The 20532-nt window shown below is 57.4% G+C and overlaps 2 protein-coding genes across 8 annotated transcripts in view; one reads left to right on the top strand and one right to left on the bottom strand.

Moving 5' to 3' along the window:
- The window catches only part of ITPK1 (inositol-tetrakisphosphate 1-kinase), a 133872-nt gene extending 131167 nt beyond the window's left edge, over nucleotides 1-2705 (top strand). For all 5 annotated transcript variants that reach the window (XM_053928080.2, XM_053928078.2, XM_053928081.2 and 2 more), the window contains one exon: nucleotides 597-2705. In XM_053928080.2, the coding sequence (XP_053784055.1) occupies nucleotides 597-955 (359 nt within the window). In that variant the 3' untranslated portion in view covers nucleotides 956-2705. The remainder of the gene's footprint in view (nucleotides 1-596) is intronic.
- Nucleotides 2706-8286: 5581 nt separating this feature from the next.
- Nucleotides 8287-19955, bottom strand: CHGA (chromogranin A). Of its 3 annotated transcripts, XM_045201225.3 has the most exons (9): nucleotides 19686-19949; nucleotides 18829-18875; nucleotides 16031-16124; nucleotides 15199-15267; nucleotides 14060-14158; nucleotides 12161-12583; nucleotides 10938-11404; nucleotides 8681-8760; nucleotides 8287-8478 (listed from the first exon to the last, which is right to left on the bottom strand). In XM_045201225.3, exons 1-9 carry the CDS (start codon nucleotides 19729-19731, stop codon nucleotides 8454-8456), a joined length of 1350 nt encoding a protein of 449 aa, XP_045057160.2. In that variant the 5' UTR covers nucleotides 19732-19949; the 3' UTR covers nucleotides 8287-8453. The 3 variants fall into 3 exon arrangements, with proteins under 3 accessions (XP_045057160.2, XP_053784778.1, XP_053784777.1); XM_053928803.2 differs by lacking the exon at nucleotides 14060-14158 and having other exon boundaries at nucleotides 19686-19955; XM_053928802.2 differs by having other exon boundaries at nucleotides 8287-8760; nucleotides 19686-19954.
- Nucleotides 19956-20532: the final 577 nt, after the last annotated feature.

Below are 20532 nucleotides of genomic sequence, written 5' to 3'. Positions count from 1 at the left end.
GCATCTGCAGTGGGGACAGCAGGCCCCAGCAGTTTCTGTTGAGGAGACCTGGGCCCCCCAATGTTGGGTGTCAGTTGGGGTGCTCAGTCTTTGCCCCTGGGCCTGCAGGCTCAGAGCATTCGGCACATGCAGTAGCCTGCAGATATGTGGGGGGTAAGGACTCAATTCTGGGGGCAGCAACCATGGACCAGGCACCACCCGCCCTCTCAGCTGTGCCCACAGGAGCCTCCCCGGGAGTTAGCCGACACATGAGGAAGCTGAGGCCAGGCCACGTGGTGGAGAGGGGTATTTTCCGTTCAGAAGGGGAGGGGGAGGGGTCCTCCAGTCTGCCACCTCCAGCTGTGCCACGTGACTAAAGGAGCTTCTGAAGCTATGCCTGGGGGGGTATTTTCTCAGCGGCTCCAGTTCTGCCGTGTCTCACGCTCTGGGGCAGCGAATTCAAGGACCAGCCCTGTGGGGCTGTGTACACCTGGCTCTGAGTCAGGCTGTGCAGCTCGGATCGGCGCCCCCCACCTGCTGCGCTCTCTCTCCCTCTGCGCCTGCAGCCTGAACCCTATTCCCCATGGCTGAGCGCTGTCTGTCTCTCCCACCCCCAGGCTACGAGGGTGTGAGCGAGTTCTTCACGGACCTCCTGAACCACATCACCGCCGTCCTGCAGGGCCCGGGTGCAGCCACCACGGCCGTGGGGGATGCGGCCCCACTGAGACACAGCAGGCTCCTGGCGGAGCAGACGGACAGCCAGGCGGGCGAGCGGACATGCAGCGCCGGCCCCGGCTGCTGCAGCAGCATGGTGGGCCAGGACCCGCCCTGGACGGCGGGGGCCGACGCGGGTGGCGTGGGTGCGGGTAGCACCGCCAAGCTGCCGCACCAGAGACTCGGCTGCACCGCCGCCGTGTCGCCCAGCTTCCAGCAGCATTGTGTGGCCTCTCTGGCCACCAAGGCCTCCTCCCAGTAGCTGCGGAGCCCAGGACCCAGAGGGCGGCGTGGGCCACAGCACAGCCACTGGTCACGTGACACCCAGTGGTGACATCTGACTAAGAATTCCCGACGTTCTGATTTTTTTTAAAATTTTTAACCTGATTTTCTGATGTTATCTGAATGAGGAATTGGGGGGACGATGGAAGAGAACCCCAGTCAGTGGTCCAGCCTCGGGGAGAAGGGACCTCCTGCCTCATTCCTGCTGTACAGATCTCTCACTGAGTTTACACACGCTTGTGTTTTCAACACTAGGTCTGAGTGTGAGGCGGGGGGTGTGTGTGTGGTTGCAGTGCGTGTGCGAGCGTGTGTGCACATCCACGTTTTGGTCTTGATGGCTGCTGCGGACCAGGCCCAGGGGACCCTGGTGGGGGTCGGGTCGCCCTTGGTTAGGCTGCTGGCACTGAACAGAGCAAGTGGACGGTTCCCCTCTTCTGTCTTCTCTCCCAGGCCCACCCCCAGGCCGCCCCTGCGCAGGTGCCCCTTCTGCTGGCCGCCTCCCCAGCCTTGGGAGGAGCAGGGCCTGAGGCCCCACCGGGTGTGTGGTTGCCCTTCCCGGAAGCATGAGCCCAGGCTGGAGAGGCCTTGGCCTCCCTTTCCTTGGGGAGTTCCACACAGGGGGTCTGGGCTGCTGCTGCCCGGTCCCTCCCAAGTAGGGAAGGGGAAGGAAGCTTCCTGAGGAGGCCAAGGCCCTGGGTTTGCTGCCTCTCTCCACATCCAGCCCAGCTCCTGGGCATCCATGTGGCCCCCGGCCACTCGTCCCATGCAGCCCGGAGAGAGGGCCTCCTCCTGTGACCAAGCTCTGTGGCTCATTAGCACCTGGAGGGGACTGCCTGGCTGGGGATCCCTAGGCTGATCCCACCTGTGCCCAGGGTTTGAGCCACCACTGTGGGTGAGTTGTTCTGAGAGTCACCTTTGCGTCCTTGGTCGAGACCAGAGCTCTGAAGGGTGGGCCTGACGCCCCCGCCCTGATGCAGCCTGCTTTCCCGAGAAGCAAGCTGGGATGAGCCTCCCCTTGGCATCGAGGCAACTGGGGCTCACTTCCCAGGCAGGAGGTGGCCACTTTCTCGTTGGTCCTGCTCATGTCTGCCTGTCCCACCCTTGCCCAGTGGACCTGATGTCCGTTCCCGTACTCACTGCAAGCCCCAAGCACTGAGCCAGCCAGGGGTGAAGGAGCGGCAGACCCTGGGGTGAGAAAACATGGTGCCCCTCCCCACTTAGAGTCACCCCAGCCTCTGGTGGCAGCAGACAGAACACCAGCTGGCTGTCATGACCATGGTCCAGGCAGGCCAGAGGCCCTTCCGCAGAAGGGCCAGTGCGGGGCCCTGCCGTCCTAGGACAGTGTGAGTGCTGGAGACAGTGTCTAGGGCCCCCTCAGTGTGCCCTGGTGTCTTAGACACTCGTGGACTTCGAGGCAGAGGGGAAGGCCTCTGGGCTCTGCCACGTGGTCTGGGAGAGGCTGCTGAGCCAGATGCCTGGAGGAATGTTCTGTCCGGGCTCCACAGGGATGGGTTTGCTGCCTGCGGGCTTGGGGTGAGGGGTGGGTGCCAACAGAACTGCCCAGCCAGCCCGCTGACTGGCCGCGTTTACACGACTCGAGTGTGGAACCCTGATTGTAATGTCTGTGCGTCACCTTTCCTCGGCGGACCCCGAGCCCCGGGGGAGCGGGAAGGTGTGATCCGCCTCTTGCACTGCTTGTCTCCAAAATAAACTACTGAAATCAAACTGCAGTTCACCTGTGTTTACACAGTGTTGCTGAGAGTTTGTCGTTCTCCCCGTCTTCTAATAAAGTGGCTTTGCCTTTTTGAATAAGATACAAATCCCAATTTGCCTCAAGAGCAGGTGGGGAATGCGGTGTGACCCCTGATGCCAGGCCGGGCCCCTGGCCGTATCATGTTCCTGTATAATCTGTGTCACCTTTGGTGTTACTCATGTTAGTGTCCAGGCCCCGGATAGCAAGTCACTTTTCCCGTGACATGGCCGGGACCCGAACATGGTGATCGATTTTCCCGAGAGCGGAAATCGAGGGGGCGGTTCAGCTTCAGAATGGCAAGGGAGCTGCCGGGCATGTGTAGGTCTTCCCTCCCCCCGGCCCCTGCTGCCCTGTGTAGCAAACAGTGGCCACCTCTGAAAGGGGTTTGGGGACCGTAGTACGGGGGAGGGACTGAGCAGCGGTGAGAGCCACTCCCCCACCCCCATGTTGCCAACCTTCCCCCTAGGCCTCACTGTCACTGGTCTCTACCAGTTGGGCACGTTGGTATCTATCCCTGCAGCATCTGGTGGCAATCAGCAGGGCCACGTTTTGGCTGGGGCCTTGGGTAGGTTTAGAGGGTCACGTGCCAGGTCCCTGGCCTGGGCCGCCTGGAGCAGAGGCCCTGGGGCCGAGTTCTGCTTGCAGGCATTTGGTTGTGTAGTGATGTGGTTCCATGACAGCCCCTCCTGGGTCAGGCGCTGGCTGGCCGTCCCCAGCAGGGGGGTGCGGTCCTCGCCATTGGCACCACAGGTTTGCGGCACGGGGTGGGACGGGCTGCAGAAGGCCGACCCTGTGCGTGCCCCTGAGGAGTCAGCAGGGGACCCTTGCAGTCAGCCTGCCTGCATCTCTGATCCTGTTGTTGAAGGAGAGAACCTTGAAAAAGGTCTTCTTTCCCCTGAGGACTGGGCTCTATGGAAGGTTGAAGAACCCTGGCAGCAAGCTGTTTTCAAGCCACCTGGGAAAAGCAGCTGTTGCCTGTGTTTGTCCTAGCCGGGAAGCCTGGCCCTCGGCTCTGGCACGCACCCTGGCCGCTGCCCTGAGAGCCACTGCATGGCTTCACTCATGTCCCTGGGGTTTGCATCTGCTCTCTCCTCTGTCCTTTAGCAGCTGATCCTTGGCCCGGCGAGATCCCTGCTCGGGTCACAGCTCAAGGGCGCAGAGCTGCAGAGGCCTTTGGCTGAGAGCGGACTGTCCTGCAGGAGCCCAGCCCCCTGCACCGTGGCACCACCCGGCACAGAAGGGCATCGGTCCTTGACAAAAGATCTGGGCTTCTCCCTCCCTGGTCACGTGGCCCCACCCTGAGTCTGAGTCTAAGATGGCGGGGCCTTCAGACGTGCAGTTCTCACGTGGGTCCTCTCCTTCATGACTACAGGCCCCTGCCTGTGCCCCTTCTCTGCACAGCATTGCCATTAAGATCCTTGAACGCCCCCGAAGACACGCGTGCGTGTGAGCACACACGCTGTTCACACAGGAGCTGACTCACGGAACAACCTGAGCCCTCGTCCTGACCGCGGCCCCACCAGACCGCCAGGGGCTTTTTCCAGGAGCGGTGGCATTTTCGCTCTACCTCCAGAGTTGTCCATGACCTGGTGGCTTAGAGGGACTGTCCCTTTGCCACAGCCTGGCCTCTTCCAGGGGTCAGGCCCCCTGAAGCTTGCTCTCGGGAGGCTGTGTGCGAAGTGGACTTTCCCTCCACTTTGGCAGTTCTGGTCTTAGTGCCGACGCCTCTGCTTCGTGACAGATGCTACTTGCTTCCACCCGTTCACAAGCAGCGCTGACCAGATTTAATCTGTGTACATACGTGTACATGTTTATATGAATATACTGCATACGAAAGCACTGCTTCTGTACAAACCAAGAACCTCTGACCACTGGCTCTTTTTTAATTTAATCCGACTGTGTTTTCTTCCATTACCGTTTAGCTCCCTTCTACCCCCCTCTGCCCCACAATCACCACACTGCTGCCCATGTCCATGAGTCCTTTCTCTGCTCCATCCGTCCACCCCTAACCTCCCCCCACAATAGCCGTCATCTCTTCTCCACCTACGAGTCTGTCTCTGTTTTGCTTGTTAGTTCAGTTTGTTCATTAGATTCCACATATGAGTGGAATCATGCAGTACTTGCCTTTCTCTCTGACTGGCTTACTTCACTCAGCATAATGTTCTCCAGGTCCATCCATGCTGTTGCAAAGGGTAAAATTTTCTTCTTTTTTACAGCTGAGTAGAATTCCATTGTGTAAATGTCCCATAGTATTTTTAATCCACTCACCTACTGATGGACACTTGGTCCATCCACTGCTTCCAAATCTTGGCAATTGTAAATAACACTGCAATGAACATAGGGGTGATTATGTTCTTTTGAATTAGTGTTTGGGGTTCCTTTGGATATATTCCCAGAAGTGGGATCACTGGGTCAAAAGGCAGACCCATTTTTAATTTGTGTGAGGTGTCTCCACACTGCTTTCCACAGTGGTTGCACCAGTCTGCATTCCCACCAGCAGTGCAAAAGGGTCCCCTCCCTCCACACCCTCGCCTGGCACTTGTTTGTTGATTTATTCACGAGGGCCATTCTGACAGGTGTGAGGTGGTGTCTCACTGTGGTTTTCATTTGTATTGCTCTGATGATTAGTGCCACTGAGCATCTTTTCAGATGTTTACTGGTCTTCTGTATGTCCTCTTTGGAGAAGTGTCCTTTGCCCATTTTTTAATTGTGTTGTTTGTTTTGATGGTGTCGAGTTTTGTAAGTACTTCATAAATTTGGGATATTAACCCCTCATCAGATGTATCAGCGAATATGTTCTCCCATTCTGTGGGGTTTTTTGTTGTTGTTGATGTTTTCCTTTGCTGTGCAAAAGCTTGTTAGGTTGATGTAGTCCCATTTGTTTATTTTTTTTTCTTTTGTTTCCCTTGCCCGGGGAGATATATCTGATAAAAAATTAGTATCTGCCTGTTTTCTTCAAGGATTTTTATGGTTTGGGGTCTAACAGTTAAATCTTTGATCCATTTTGCATTTATTCTTGTGTGCGGTGTAAGAATGTGGTCTAGTTTCATTCTTCTGCATGCATCTGTCCAATCTTCTCAACACTACTTACTGGACAAAAAAGTTTAGCCCATTGTACGCGCTTGCTTCCTCTGTCGAATATTAATGGACTGTAAAGGTGGGGGTTTATTTCTGGGCTCTCTGTTCTGTTCCGTTGATCGATGTGTGTATTTATGCCAGCACCATGCTGTTTTGGTCACTACAGCCTTGTAGGATAGTTTGATATCAGGTAGTGTGATTCCTCCAACCTTGTTCTTCTTTCTCAGGACCACTGTTGCTATGCGGGGCCTTTTGCTCCATACACACTTTTGAAATATTTGTTCTAGTTCTGTGAAATACGTCATTGGAATCTTGACAGGAATTGCATTGAATCTATAGATTGCTTTGGGCAGTATGGACATTTCAATGTTTTTTAATTCCTCCTATCCATGATTATAGTATGTGTTTCCACTTATTTGTATCTTCTTCAATTTCTTTCTTCTGTGTCTTACAATTTTCTGAGTACAGGTCTTTTACATCCTTGGTTAGGTTATTCCTAGGTATTTTATTATTTTTGAAGCAATTGTGAATGGGATTGTTTTCTCAAGTTCCCTTTTGGTTAGTTCATTATTGGCATATAAAAATGCAACTGATTTCTGAATATTAATTTAGTATCCTGCTACTTCGTTGAATCCATTTCTCAGTTCTGGTAGTTTCTTGGTGGAATCTTTGGGGTTCTCCATGTACAGCATCATGTCATCTGCAAATAAAGATAGTTTTACTTCTTCCTTTCCAGTTCAAATGCCTTCTCTTTCTTCTTGTCTGATTGCTGTGGCTGGGACTCCCAGTACTCTGTTAAATAAGAGAGGTGCAAGCGGACATCCCTGTCTTGTTCCCGATCTTAAGGGCAATCCTTGTAGTTTTGCTTGTTGAATATGGTGCTGCCAGTGGGTTTGTCATATATGTTATTATTGTATGTTATATTATATGGCCTTTACTATGTTTAGGTATGTTCCTCCTATTTGCACTTTGTTGAGAGTTTTGATCATAAATGAGTGCTGGATTTTGTCAAAAGCTTTTTTCTGTATCTATTGTATCTTTTTTCTTGTCTGGGGAGCTCCTTATTTCTCCTTCAACTTTAAATGATAGCCTCGCTGGGTAAAGTAGCCTTGGTTGTAGGTCCTTGCTTTTCAGCACCTTGAAAATTCCACACCACTCCCTTCTGGCCTGGAATGTTTCTGTTGCGTAATCAGACGCACTGGCTCTTTGGAACTGGTTGCATGTCTTCCGTGGGATTGAGGTTATGGCAGTGTAGGTGGCCATCTTAGGGATGGGCTATTTCTGGGACAAGGTGACCCACTGGCTAACTAGACTTGGCAGTGAATGTTTGATACCTGACGGACTAGTGGAAAACGGCGTTGTGCCTGTTTCTGTCACTATTGGGGACGGGGCAAGCCTGTCTCTTTGAGACATGAAGAAATAAACACCTAAAGCATGAGCTGCTCCGAGGGTGTCCCCTGTGGTTGAGAGGGCGGGCGTTGGCAGCAGCAGGCATCCCCCTGTGACTTGCCGAGACCCCCTCAAGTGACTTGCGTTATCATAATGGTTTTCTGCTCTGGGCTGTCTGGGCCTCGCGACTCCCCACCACGATCTGGCGAGGAGATAGTAAGTATTAACCCCACTCCATAGCAGAGGGAACTGAGGCTCCCCAGCTGGGCCGGGGGTGCCAGCTCCAGTCCGATGTCAACCCCCACGTGTCTGGGCAGTGGCTTCTTGAAGTCAGGGCTTGTCCTGTGTACCTGTAGGCCCAGGTCTGCGGGCCCAAAGCAGCCACTCACAAATGTTTGCTGAACGACTGAGCAGCCCCGGTATTCTGCAGGTTCCCCCGTGGGTGCGGTGCACCAGCCCAGCCCATTCTGATGTATAGCCCTGCCATCCCCACAGCTCCATGTTTGGGGTGTCACCCCTGCCTGTGACGTCAGTGAGTCCTTTCACCTTGTGAGCCTCGGGGGCCCTACCCTCAAAGTAGGGATGGAGACCTGCTGCACTCCAGTGAACACTCAAATGTGCGAGACCTTCAGACGCCCCAGAGTCCTGCGCACGTGCCAGGTCAGAGCGGGCAGCAGACTCACGCTGACGGGCCCTACGGCCTTGGCAGTGGGCGCCATCCCAGGGCTGCCAGGGCCTCTTCCCAGCACCACGAAGAGCGGAGGCTGTTTTCCCAAACTGACCTGCCTGTGCATGGCCCAGCTCACGCATGGCTGGGACGGGGGACAGGCAGGAACCGGGCGGGGGGGGGGGGGGGGTTCCATGTGTTACTTAATCCCTGCGCACTTGGAGGCAGATGTCGGCACTCTTACACAAACAACGAGAAGACTGATGCTCAGAGGTGCTAAGTCCCTTGCCCAAGATCTCACGGCTAGGAAGCTGTCCAGAAAGAGTTGCTCCAAGGCTGCTGAACCTCCCCTTGTCTCTGTGCCAGAATCCCATCCATCCCACCGCACTCTGAGTCAAGATGCGAAAGTGCAGAGACACAGGAGAGCCCAGAGCGGATTTATTCTTCCTTCGATGAAGTGTGCACAGGAGATAGTACAGTCGGGAGTCCTCAGCTTTCACCAAAAGGTCGGGAGTTATTGCAGTTGTGCCCAATGACTCTGATGTGGAAGGAAAACTTCTAGAAAGCTTCCTCTGTTCAGAGAGAGGGTCCTCATTTAGAGTTGTAGGGGTCCGCCCTGCAGAGGGGTATACTGGGGTCAAGAGCGGGAGGAAAGGACAATGGGGGCAACAGGGTGGCCTGGGCAAGGGCAGGCTGGGGCCACCTCCCTGTCGGAAGCAGTGTGCAGGGCGGCCGGCCAGGCCCTGTAAAGGGGAGAGCGGAGCCAGGACCACAGGCTGCCTTGGGGCCCCGGGTGGGGTGGCCAGCCGGCGCCTCACCCCCGCCGCAGCGCCTGCAGCTGGTGGGCCACCTTCTCCAGCTCTGCCTCGATGGCTGACAGGCTCTCCAGCTCCTGGTCCTAGGAGAGGAAATTGAGGGTCATACAGGGACTGGCCCAGGGAGCTGGTGCCAAAATGGTAGAGTGTACCATCAGCCCCACAGGCTGTGCCACTGGCTAGCTGTGTGGCCTTGGACATGTTGCCTCTCTGAGCCTCAGGGGCCTCTGTGTACCACGGGCACAGGGATGCCACCTTATAGGGCTGCTCTGAGGAGTACTGTGCACAAGGATGTGGGGAAACGGGCCCTGACCCCCCGCCCCCAGCCTGATGGCCTCTTATTCAGGCCCGCTGCCTCCTGAAAGGCTCCAGGGGGGGCCTCTGGGAAACAAAGCCTCTGGTTCAGGGCTCCTCCCAGTCCCCCACACCAGGCTCAGACTATGGTGGTGGGTCCTGGCATGAGGCCAGGCCTCCCGACCTGAGCGGCCATAGGTCCACGACACAGGTGTGAGCTGCCCCTGGTCTACCCGCCTGGGGCTGGGCCTCAGTCCCTGTTCCTGATCAGGCATCCTGAGCTCTGGTTGACAGGCTGGATCAAGGGACGTTCTGTGAGCCCAGCTGGGTGCCCCCACCTTGGGAAGCTTCCAGGCCCTCGAACTTGGAGCCTGAGTCAGGGGAGGCCACCCCTGGCCTTGACCTAGGAGGGATGGTCTTCTTGGGGTCCCTGCCGGATGCCAGGCTACAGAGGATACCCTCCCCCACCCTGCACTAGGACAGCACAGCCAACCCTACCAGGGACCCACTTAGTTGCCATGGAAATGGGAACCCCAGAGCCCTCTGTCTTGGAGTAGGCCATGGGGTATGAGTTCTGTGGTGCTGGGGCCGTTTCTAAGAAGACCCTTGGCCCGGGCAGGGTGGTCCCCGCTTCTGTTCCCTGCAGTGCAGGGCTCCCTCTGCCCATGGAGAAGGGAGCTGGCAGGTACCTCAGGGCCCCTGTGGGGGCAGGGCAGGGAGTGATCAAAGGTGCCCAGCCTTGTCCTGGGTCCAAAAACGAGGGAAGTGGGGCAAGCTGCTCTTGCCTGTAGCCCCATCCCCTTGGTCTCCTGGGACAGAGGCAAGTGCCTTCTTCCTCTCGGGCTGCCAGGGCCCTGGTCCCAGGCCCAGAGAGAGTGTTGGAGGCCTGAGGGAGCGGCCAAATCCTCTGGGTGCACAGGTCCCAGCCCCCATGAGGTCCTGATTCCCACCTGGGCCCTGAGGCTTGAACCACTGGCCCCCACCCCACCCCCTCCAACCCCAAGGCTGTGTGGCCTGCCTGCAAGGGGCCCCAGCTTCCCTGCCCCCCTCCTATGGGGCTGCATCTCTGTGCCCCATTGAGGTGCTTGAGCAGCCCTGGGCACGGCCAGGTTTCAAAGCTCACATGTGCCGTGGTTGTGACAACGTGGTAACTATGATGTTCGGAGGAGAGTAACCTGCCCAAGGTCACCCAGCAGGAGGAGGCAGAACCCAGGTTTTTGGGCACCCATGTGCTTCCCCCACTCACCACCAGGCAGAAGGTCACCTGGCACTTCCCCTCCCCCTCTGCTTTTCAGGGGTGGGAGGCAGGGCCTGAACCTGGGAGAGAAGGGTGTACCTGGGCTACATGTGGTCCAGGGGGGGACCTGGCTGGACCAACCACAGGGTCTTCCCAGGATACCAACTGTCCCTTTAGTGTCCTGTCCTCTCATGCCCTCCCAGTTCTTGGGGCCCATGGTGCCCTGGCCTCGGATCCCCTGGGCAGCATGTGGCCCTGCCAAAGCCAGTGCCATTGGGCCCTCTAGTTGCCAATGTCTCCATCCGAAGCTCCAAGCTCCACCCGTCATCACTCCCTTGTCCTGCTCCCAAGCCTGCAGAGGCTCCCTTGTCTTCAGGACAGTTGCCACTCAGCGTCTCTGGAGACCAACTCGACTTACCACCTCTCCTGCTTCCACACGCTGATCTGAACACTCCCCCTCCGCTGTCTGCCCGCCTGCCGGCCTCACTGGGCGCCCGCTGTGAGCCAGGGTCACCTGCCTTCCTGCCTGATGCACCCTCTCTCCTTCCCCTTCCCAGATCTCTGCCCAGTCTGCCAGAGCTCCCTATGCGAGCCCCTCTCCAGCCCAGACTCCCAGGGGGCCACGTCTCCTCATAGAGCAGCAGCCGCACACATATCTGGGGGCCGCTGCCCCTCAGCTGGGCCCACACCCAAGGGCCTGGCCTGAGGCTGGCTTCCACCCGTACCAACCTCTGGTCTGCGGTTGGCGCTGCCCTCCTCCTCCTTCTTCTCCTCTGGGTAGCTGCGCCCCCGGAGGGGCAGGCCCGCCTCCACGGGGTCTTCCTGGCGGGACGGCCTCCAGCCTCGCAGCCCAGGGCCCCTGAAGCCATAGCCCTGGGCCTGGTAGGAGAGCTGCATGGAGCGGTCGGGGTCGTCGTCGTCCTCCTCCTCCTCCCCTGCCAGCCGCTTCTCAGCCGTCAGCTCTCTGGCCAGCTGGTCCATCTTGCTCCATCGCTTGGCTTCCTGCCACTCCTTGGAGAGCTGCTCCTCCTGCTCCTGCAGCCGCTCCCTGCTCTTCCCGCCCCGGAAGGGGCCTAGGGGGGCCCCTGCCATCTCCTCTTCCTCCTCCTCCTGCAGGAACTGTTCCTGCTCCCCCTTCTGTGCTTCCTCAGCCCCCGTCTCCCTGCCTCCATCCACAGCCAGAGCCTTGGACCGACCTGGAGCAGGTGGTGGACAAGAGCAGGAGATGAGGGTGGGGTCACCACCTTCCCCGGCCAGCTACTCCCCCGGGGGCTTCTGTGGCCACTGTTGCACCACAGACCCCATGTGCAGGGCCAGCTCAGCCTCGCCTCAAGGTTCTACTTGGAGGAAAAAAGCCATTTGACTCCATGCTTTGCAAGACTCTCTCTGCGTCCAGGGGTGGGGGGTCGGCTTTTCCATCAAAAGCCACCCACCTCTTCCTTTAGCCCTCTCAGCCCAGCAGCCCTCAACTCAGGGGTCGCCTGGCTACGCAGGGAGGAAGGACCTTGACAAGGCTCCAGAGAGAAGCCAGGGTCTTTCCTAAACCCGGTTGAAGCTGATAACGGTCCCCAGAGAAGCCTGGTCCCCCCTGTCCCCCCCCAGAGAAGCCTGTTCCCCCCTGTCATGCTGACCCTCTGTCCCCAAAGCCTACCCACCGGCCTGCAGAGCCCCTCTGGCCTCTTGGGTTGGGGTTGGGGCTCTGTGTAGAATAGAGGAGATGCATGGTTTTGGAGTCAGACAAACCTGGGTTGGAATCTCAGATTTTACTACAAATCAGCTGTGTGACCTCAGGCAAATTACTTAACCTCTCTGAGCCTTAGTTTCCATCTGGAAAGTAGAGATTATGCCTGCTCTCAGGGCTGTTGTGAAGGTGGAATGAGAGTATGGATGAGGCCCCCTCCCACCCGCCCGTCTCTCCTACACGTCGCTGAGCTCTCGGACTGCATACGCACTCTCACTCCTCAGGGCCTCCTTGTAGCCAAGGCTCGGGTGGGGGTCAGGTGCTGCGGTGGGGCCCTCTTCAGAGACAGCCTTCTCTCCAGCCTCTGGGTCCTCCTCCTCCTCTTCTCTCTTTGCCTGCTTCCCTTGCTCTGCACCCAGGCCCTTCTCTCTGTCCACTAGAACGTGGGAGGGGCCTTCGCTATCTTCCTTGGCCTGAGGGCCTGGGTGTTTCTGGCTGGGGAGGCTGCCTGGGGGGTCGGTGTTGGCAGACTCCTCCTCCCCTGGGGCTTGGTCGTCCTCAACTGTGGACTCCTGCCCAGGCTCAGGGGAGGCCTGGGGCTCGGCTCCGTCTGTGTCTCCACCATTCCTCTTTACCTCGCTAGAGTCCCCCCTTTCCTTTGCGGCATCCTTGGAGGACATCTCTTCCGTCTCCTCTGCAGAAAGAACAGAGCAAAGTCAGGCCCTGAGGACCAGGCTGCACTCAGGGTCTCCCAGAGCCCACGTTCAGATCTAAGGACCAGAGCTACCATCTCCATGTCTCGGTTTGACCTGGGCACAAATGGATTGTGTTTCTTTGTAAGTCTACCTCTTAAAGAAGAAGGGGGACTTAAAAAAAAAAAAAAAAAAAAAAAAGCCTTTAAAATGTCCCCAGAAGATAGAGCCCTGAGTAGAAAATTAGGACATCAGCTGAACTACGGTGTGATCTTGGGGGAGGGGTCCCCCAACCTCCCTGTGTGAGGGGCATCATTACTGTGATTCCCTTCTCCCCTCCACGTGGGGCTTCTCGGTCTTGAGCATCCTGGAAAAGTGCTCAGTTCCTCAATATTTGGAGTTTTCATTATAAGGCGTTTTCTTGTGGCTGTTTTGAAGACAGCCTGTGAACTAGCAGAAGTCCCTCCCAGCACCAGAATGGTTACAGCTGCACAAAGCAGCCTGCGTCCGCCACGGGACCCTAGGACTCCCACTGAAAGTGCTCCCAGAAGCTCAGACGGCCCCTCAGAAAGGCAAGGAGGCCTGTCCGTGCTTGTGAAGTCTGTGGGCCGCTGAGCTGAGCCCTGAGCCCAAGTTTCCGAATGCTGAGCACAGGGTGCTCTTTGCACTGACACTGGCTGCTTCCCTTGTTGAAGCCTCCAGACATGCACATACACACACACTCACTGCACCTGCTCCCGTGGCCCCTGGCAGACATCCACGCTCATCCAGATGCTCGTTGCCATGGAGCCAGCATGTGGGAGCCCACGCCCTGCCCCAGCCGCCACTGGGGAGATGGCCCTGGCCCATCTGAGAGTCCCCTGGCCACACCGGCAGGTAGGCTTCTGGACAGAAGACCACTGAGACCCTGGCTCCTACAGACTGGCCTCCTTCACCCACCTTCCACATGCAAAGGGCAGGACCTGAGGGGGCGTTTTGGGGGTGTCTGCAAGTAGGAGGATGAGTCACAGAATCCCCTTGACCTAAGCCATGACCTCTTTGACTCCTAAAAGCTCTCTGGCCTCGGGAAAGATGATCCAGTTTGTCTAGTGTTTTGCACCTGTTCCTCTGGGACCCTCCTACAACTTGGTTAGGCTGAGGGACCACCCAACCCCGGGAGGGCAGGTGCTCAGGGTGGGAGCCCTGCTGCAGGGGCCGCTGGGAAAAGCCAGGCCAGACACTTCCTGCTCTCTGTGATGAGTAGATGGGACGGAAGGAGGGCTTGGGAGTGAGACAGACCCAGATCCGCAGCTCCAGTTATACCTTGGACAAGGTACTTACCCTCTCTGGGCTTCATTTGTAAATGGGAGGAAATAATAGCTACATTACAGGGTGTGGAGGAGGGGCCTTGCCTCCTAGCAAGCCTCCATCTATAACAACTACTGTTAGTATCTCCTCCCTCTCTGCCCTGGTCCCCGGCCAGGCGGGCCAGCACGCACCTTTCAGCCCGCCCTGGTCGTTGTGCTGCTCAAGAACCTCTGAGAGCTCCTCCTCGAAGCTGCTGTGCTTCTTCTGCTGCTGCGCCCTCTCTTTGGCACCTGATATGAGAAAAGGAGGAGAAAGCCCCCTTTGGTCTGAGCCAGCACGTTTGTCTATGAAAGGGAAGGCCCCTCTGTTTCCTCCTGTGTCATGTTGCAGGCCTGCCTGGCAGGGCCCTGAGGGGGTGAGAGCTGGAGGAGGGGGGAAGGACTGGCTGCCCTGGTCCCCACCCAGCTGCGGCCCATCAAGGGGCCACACCGCCTCCGTACTCAGTTTCACACCTCGGAAATGAGAACGGGCCCTGCCTACTGCCCCACAGAGCAACAAAGTCTGATGGAACAGAGGGTCCCGGGGCAGAAGCGGAGGGATACTGGGGCCCCCTCAGGACCCACCTGGTAGCTTGGGGGGCCCTGCAGCAGGAGGTTACAAAACTGACTGTTACCTCCTGGGGGCTCTTGGTTCAAGCAAACGCTGCTCGCCCTGGACCCCAAAGGTCCAGGCCCCTGGGAGAAAGCCAATCCCGTGCCTGCATCCAAGCCCTGGATTGTCATCCGCTGTGATCCAGACAGTCCTCTCCCTGCATCAGCCTGAGGCTGCTGCTGCTGCCGCCTGGGACTATCCCTACCTGTGCCTGCTCCTGATGAGGGCTCCTTGCCTGGGCAGCTCTGCAGCTGCCAATGATTTTTCCCCCACGATGGGAGTTTCCGGAATGACCAGAGGACCGGAATGGACAGGGGTCATGGGCAAGGGAGGCTGCCCAGAGGAAAAAGACCCTCTCTGCCACGCAGTCAAGAAAGTGACCCCGCTGCAGTGGCTGAACTTGAGGCCGTGGGTATTCGGATTGCTGCATCAGGTCCTGGCAAGTCCCTAACTCACTGCGTGACCTTGGGCAAGACCCTTAACCTTTCTGGGCCTTGAGCTCAACTATGTCAATGGAAGGCTGGACCAGGGGGTGTGGAGGACCCCACCATCCCACTCTCTAGTCGAAAGGAGATACCTGCGTATCAGAAAGATATGGACCTGCTGGACCTTCCACCCTGATTTCCTGGCTCTCTGTCCCTGGAATTTACCCAGATGCAGGTGCAGTGGCTGGAAATACCTTGGAGAGCAAGGTCTTGGAGCTCTTTCAGCAAATTCTGATGTCGCAGGATTGAGAGGATCCGTTCATCTGCAATGAGGGAGAGTCGTTATGGGCCATGGCCAGAGAACAGCCGAGAAAGAGACGGGGCGTCAGCAATTTCAGCTGAGCACAAGAACTCGATTCTGGAAGCTCAAAGCCTGGGTGGGGGCAGCAAGACCGGGTCTTGAGATAACACTTTTAAAATGACCTGGTTTCCGAGGCAGCGTCAGTTTTCTACTACAACAGCAAGGGCAGCCCTGTCCCAGCACTCGGACCTCGGCCAAGAGACGGCAGCCCTGAGGTGAGGTAGGGGCGTCTGCAGTCTCCGCGCCTTTGCTTGTGTCGTCCGATCCTCCGGGATTCCCTTTCTTCACTTCGCTACCTGTTGGTTTCCCACTTTTCTCTTAACCCCAGTGCTAATGTTGGCTCTCACCACCGGCAGGTCTAAACGTGACTGCGGGCTCAGCAAAGCTTCCTCCTTCTCGTGCCCATCGTGGGTGGTCCTTTATGCATCCGGTATCTATAGGTGTTGCTGGCCCTGGGGCTGTAGCACACCGAATCCTTGTCCCCAGGGAGCTCACACTCTGTTGCAGCCCTGGTTTCATTCTGCCCAGAATCCTAACTAATTGCGTCCATTTTTGTCCCCTCTGCTAGTTGGCAAGCTCCAGTGTACCTTCCTCTCCCTGAACCACTCAGATTGGCACATGCGCGGTCAGTGCCTGTTGAATTAGATCGCTGAGTTCCATCAAAGCCACCCACCTGTGTCCTAGCCCCCCAGCCCAGCAGGCAGCACCACCAGCCTGGCCCCTACCTCCTCGGAGTGTCTCAAAACACTCCTGGCTCACAGGCATGGGGCTGGGCTTGGACAGCGTGTCGGAGATGACCTCAACGATGCACTTCATCACCTGGGAAGAGAGCAGGGCAGGTAGGGGTTGGTTTGGGCATGCGACGCAGACCCTGGGAGCTCCAGGGCAAGTTTCTAATGAGGACATAGGGCACAGGTGGCAAACACAAGGACCTCTGGCCGAATCCGGCCCTCCACCTTGTTTTATCCATCTCGGTACCTTGTTTCTACCTGGCGGCAGCGCCAAGCTCTCGCCTAACTGTTAAGGAGTAGTTACATTTATACAGTCCTAAAATTACATTTGGCCCTTTGAAGGCAACTGTGAGGCTGATGTGGCCCCTGGTGAAAATGAGTGACATCCCTGACATAGGGCATTGGCTTTTCTCTTTAGCAGTCCATGTGTGCCTGGCTCGGGGGCACAGCTCTGCTTTCTCAGCCAGATAATAGCAATGGCGAGAGAAGGCGCCCCCATCACTTGGCCAGCAGGTGCCCCTCTACTGGCTACCTGGTGGGGGTGGCTACCTGGTGCCTTCTCATCCCCAAGGGTTTCTGCAAAGATGGGGGAGCTGCTCTCGGGCATCAGACATGTCCTGCCAAAGTGCTTTAGTCTTGCAGATGCCCAAAAGGTCAGCTACTGCCCTGACTGGTGTGGCTCAGCGGGGTTTGTGTCTTCCTGCAAACAGAAAGGTGGCCAGTTTGATTCCAGGTCAGGGTACATGTTTGGGTTGCAGTCCAGGTCCCCAGTTGGGGACGTTGTGAGAGTCAGCTAATCAATGTTTCTCTCACATAGTGATGTTTCCCTAACTCTCTACCTCTCTCACTCCCCTCCCCTCTCTCTAAAAATAAATACATAAAATCTTAATTAAAAAAAAAAAAAACAGCTATATCCAGGAAGCCTCCCTCGACCGCCCGGAGGACAACGAAGGCCTTCCCTGGCTCTGCCCTGTCTGGAAACGGTAGTGGGACCACTGTCTCCCGACAGCCATGGCGCTGTCATGCAGGGCATCATAGTCTGGCTCCACGGGGCGGGCTCACTGCTGGAGGTGGGCACGCATCAGCTATACCTGGGAACCCACCCAAGCCAACAGCAGCCATATCCCCAAAAGTCTTGTCCAGTGCCTAGCAAGGCGCTGTGGGTAACCAGGCTCCTGGTAAATGGACATTTGAAGATGGTGCCAACTGCAGTGTGTGTGGTATCTTAGCTGTGTTGCCTGGGGTATGTGACTTGGCTGCTCTGAGCCTCAGTCTCTTCCTTTGTAAAATGGGACTGAGAAGAAAAAACACTCTATAAAGCGGAAGTGCCACACATCCCCAGGGAGGGATACACAACTCCCAGCCTGCTTCAGCTGTCTAGAGCCAGGCGGAGGGGCAGGAGGTGTCAGACGTGCGTCAGGCATGCCTGTCGGGAGTGAGGGGGTGGAAGGCTGTGTGTACGGGATGCCAAGGCAACCCGTCCAAGGATCCAGGATGGCAAACTGGCAAATGGCTTGTACAGTTGTCATAGCATCTGAGGATGGAACAATCAGGTCTTACCCAGCTGTCCTGGTGCCCCTGATCCCAGGCTCCTGAGTACAATATGGTGACCCGAATGTCTCCCAGAGGGACCTGGTGAGGAGGGCCCTTCAGCCTGTACCTCGTTTCTCCCTGCAACCCCAGACCTTGCCCTGGGAATAGCAGATAACCAACAGTTCAAGAGGACAGATTCTGAGAGAGAAGAATTGGGTATGGACCCCAAGAACAATGGGGAGATTGAGAAGGGGACCTCTAGAAGTAACAGTGCCTATTTACTGAGGACCTACTATGTGCCAGGCACCTCACACCTGATTCCTACTCCTCATAACTCTCCTCGAGGGAAATATTATTACAGATGGGAAAGGGGGAAGCTCAGAGAAGTTAGGGGATTTCCCCAAGACCACCCAGCTACAATGAGTGGTAGAGATTTAAGTACAGACTTGTCTTCAACTAAAGAAGAGGAAACATAGTCGAGTAAATTGATGTTTTGGGTTTTAACCATAGCCTCTCTGGAATGGAAGCGAACAGCTGCTGGAAAGGTGGGGAGCAGAAATTCATTGGACTCTTAGTGAAGGTGTCTGTGAGCACCAGAGACTAGAAAAATAGCCCCAGCTCAGACATGAACAAATTTCCAGTATACACCCAACATGGAGTGTCTCCTGCTGGCTACAGAACCCCCCACCAGTGTCTCCTAAGTCCCTTTCCTGGGTGATGTCCACCATCAGCCCTAACTGACCAGGACCCTGGGCGCAGAAGCCATGACCAAGGTTTTCATGGCAGCCCTTTGGGAGATCCCCGGCTTGAGTGCCTGTGTGTGTGTGTGTGTGTGGGGGTGTTGCCTGTGGAGCCATGGGGGGAGGGGTTAAAGTAAAGGGGGAGGTGAAGACCTGGTTCTGTCTGTGGACGACCACAGCCCAGAATGGAGAAGCCACCCCCAGCAGCTCTCAGTGGGTCTGCCAGTTCCGAATGTCCAAGACAGTGGGTCCGGCACCTCAGTCCAGCAGGTAAGACACGGGCCCCACTGGGCTGCAGACTCAGCTCAGAGGACGCTGGGGGAGTCCCCACAGCAGGATGGCGGGGCAATCGAGCAGCCTTTGATCTCTTCTTTTGCAAGCTGTCCCCAAGCTCAGCAGCCGCAGTGCTGGCTCTTGGCTTAATGCCAGACTCACTTCTGCAGCTGCCCAAGGACTGGCTGTAGGGTGTCCACTGGGGCCTCCTATCCCCCTCCTGGGCATCCCCACGCCCCTTCTTACCTCGGTGTCCCTCTTATTCACAGGGCTGTTCACAGGGCGGGCGCTGACTGGGAAGAAAAAGAGAGAGCTGGGGTCACACTTCTGCTCTGAGGGGAGAGCCCAGTCCTTCCTGACGGGGTTCATCAGGGGCCCATTCACCTCAGTGCTCCCACTCAAAACCGCTCCCACCCAAATGAGATGCTGGGGCTGATTTTGTTTCCCTTCCCTGGATGCTGCCCCAAGGGGGTGTCTCCCAGAGGCTGCCCTGAAGCCTTAACCCTGCCCTTCGGGGAAGTGTCTGCTCTGGAGGGAGTGTGGGAGCTGAAGGCAAGTGTGAAAACAAGGCCAAGGGCTGAATGGGGTTGGGGTGGGAGGAGAAGTCGGGGAGTGGCAGAGAGACCGGGGCGGTGAGGGAAAAGAGATGGAGAAGGAGGGCTGTGAGATACTGAGAGGTAAAAGTCAAGGGCAGGAGCATGGGGAGAGTGGGAGGATGAAAAGGGAAAGAGGCGAGAGAGGGGGAGCCAGCAGCAGACCTCCCATCTCCCCCCGTGACCTTGGCCAGCCACGGCAGGGAGCCGGAGCTGGCCCTCCTGCAGCCCGGACTGCACAGCCCAGACACGGGGTGGAGGCGCCAGGGGGCCCTGCCTCGCGGAGTCAGGAGTCGCGCCCGAAGCGTCCGGTGTGGCTTCTGGGCCGAGGCCACTTCGCGGGGTCAGGAGGGAGGCGGAGGCGCTGTCCGCGGTGCTGAAAACTCGCCGCGCGGTAGGGCAGGTATGGTGGGGCACGCGCGCTGCGCGGTGCCTGGCCGTCAGGGCGGACAGGGCGGGAGGAGGCAGGGAGCCCAGGACACTCTTCCCCGAGACCCCGCGCTCGCTCACCTTGCCCCGCGCAGAGCAGAAGCGCCAGAACAGCGGCGGAGCGCATGGCGAACCCGGGGCGCCGAGCAGCCTGAGGTCTGGGGCCGGGCACGGCGGGCACCCGTGCGAGGGGTGGCTGGACACGCGGTGCGGAGCGGGCTACCGCGGCACTGGCGCGGAAATGGGGTGGTCGCAGAGTCTCGGTGTTCGTCCGACTGTTGGTCCGCCCACCAGCCTCGCTGTACTCAGTTGGGACACTGCAGTAGTGGCGGCAGTGGCAGCAGCACTCTCGTGCGCCCGCTTATATACCCCCGACCCCGGAAATGACGTCATCGGGCCGCCCCCTGTCTCCTTTCCCCACCCCAGTGGGGGTCCGGACGCAGTTCGCTCCACCTCCCAGCCTCACCCCTCTTGCCCCTGGTGCCCCGCTGCTCACAGCTCCTGGGTAGGGCAACGAGGCAGGCATCAGGCTTCCAGATGGTGGCACAGGGACCCAGCTGACCCTCCACCACTCGATGGCTCCACCGACTTGCTGTGCGTCCTTGGGCAAGGCATGGTGGGTCTCTGGGCCTCGTGTTCCTCCAGTGTGCGCGCACTGAGGACCCTGCCCACCCTAGCACACCACTCCTCTCTTCCTCTGCCCCCGGGGAGCTTGTCCCCTGATCTCACCTGCTGAAGTGTGCGCGCCATTCAGGGCTCCCTCACCTGTCCAGGAGGCCCTAGAGAGGCTTCCCCGACCCTGTCTGAAGTAAGGCCTCTCCCTCTGGCAACCTAATTTTGTGTCTTCACGAGTAGTAACTGCACAGTATATGTATTTGTTTATTTGAATAATATAGATGTAGTCTCCTTGGCTTTCACAGTGCTGGGC

The sequence above is a fragment of the Desmodus rotundus genome, chromosome 7 (assembly GCF_022682495.2).
Source record: "Desmodus rotundus isolate HL8 chromosome 7, HLdesRot8A.1, whole genome shotgun sequence".
NCBI classification, from domain to species: Eukaryota; Metazoa; Chordata; class Mammalia; order Chiroptera; family Phyllostomidae; genus Desmodus; species Desmodus rotundus.
The sequence above is the reverse complement of the archived record's forward strand: the minus strand, read 5'-3'. Positions and strand labels throughout refer to the sequence as shown.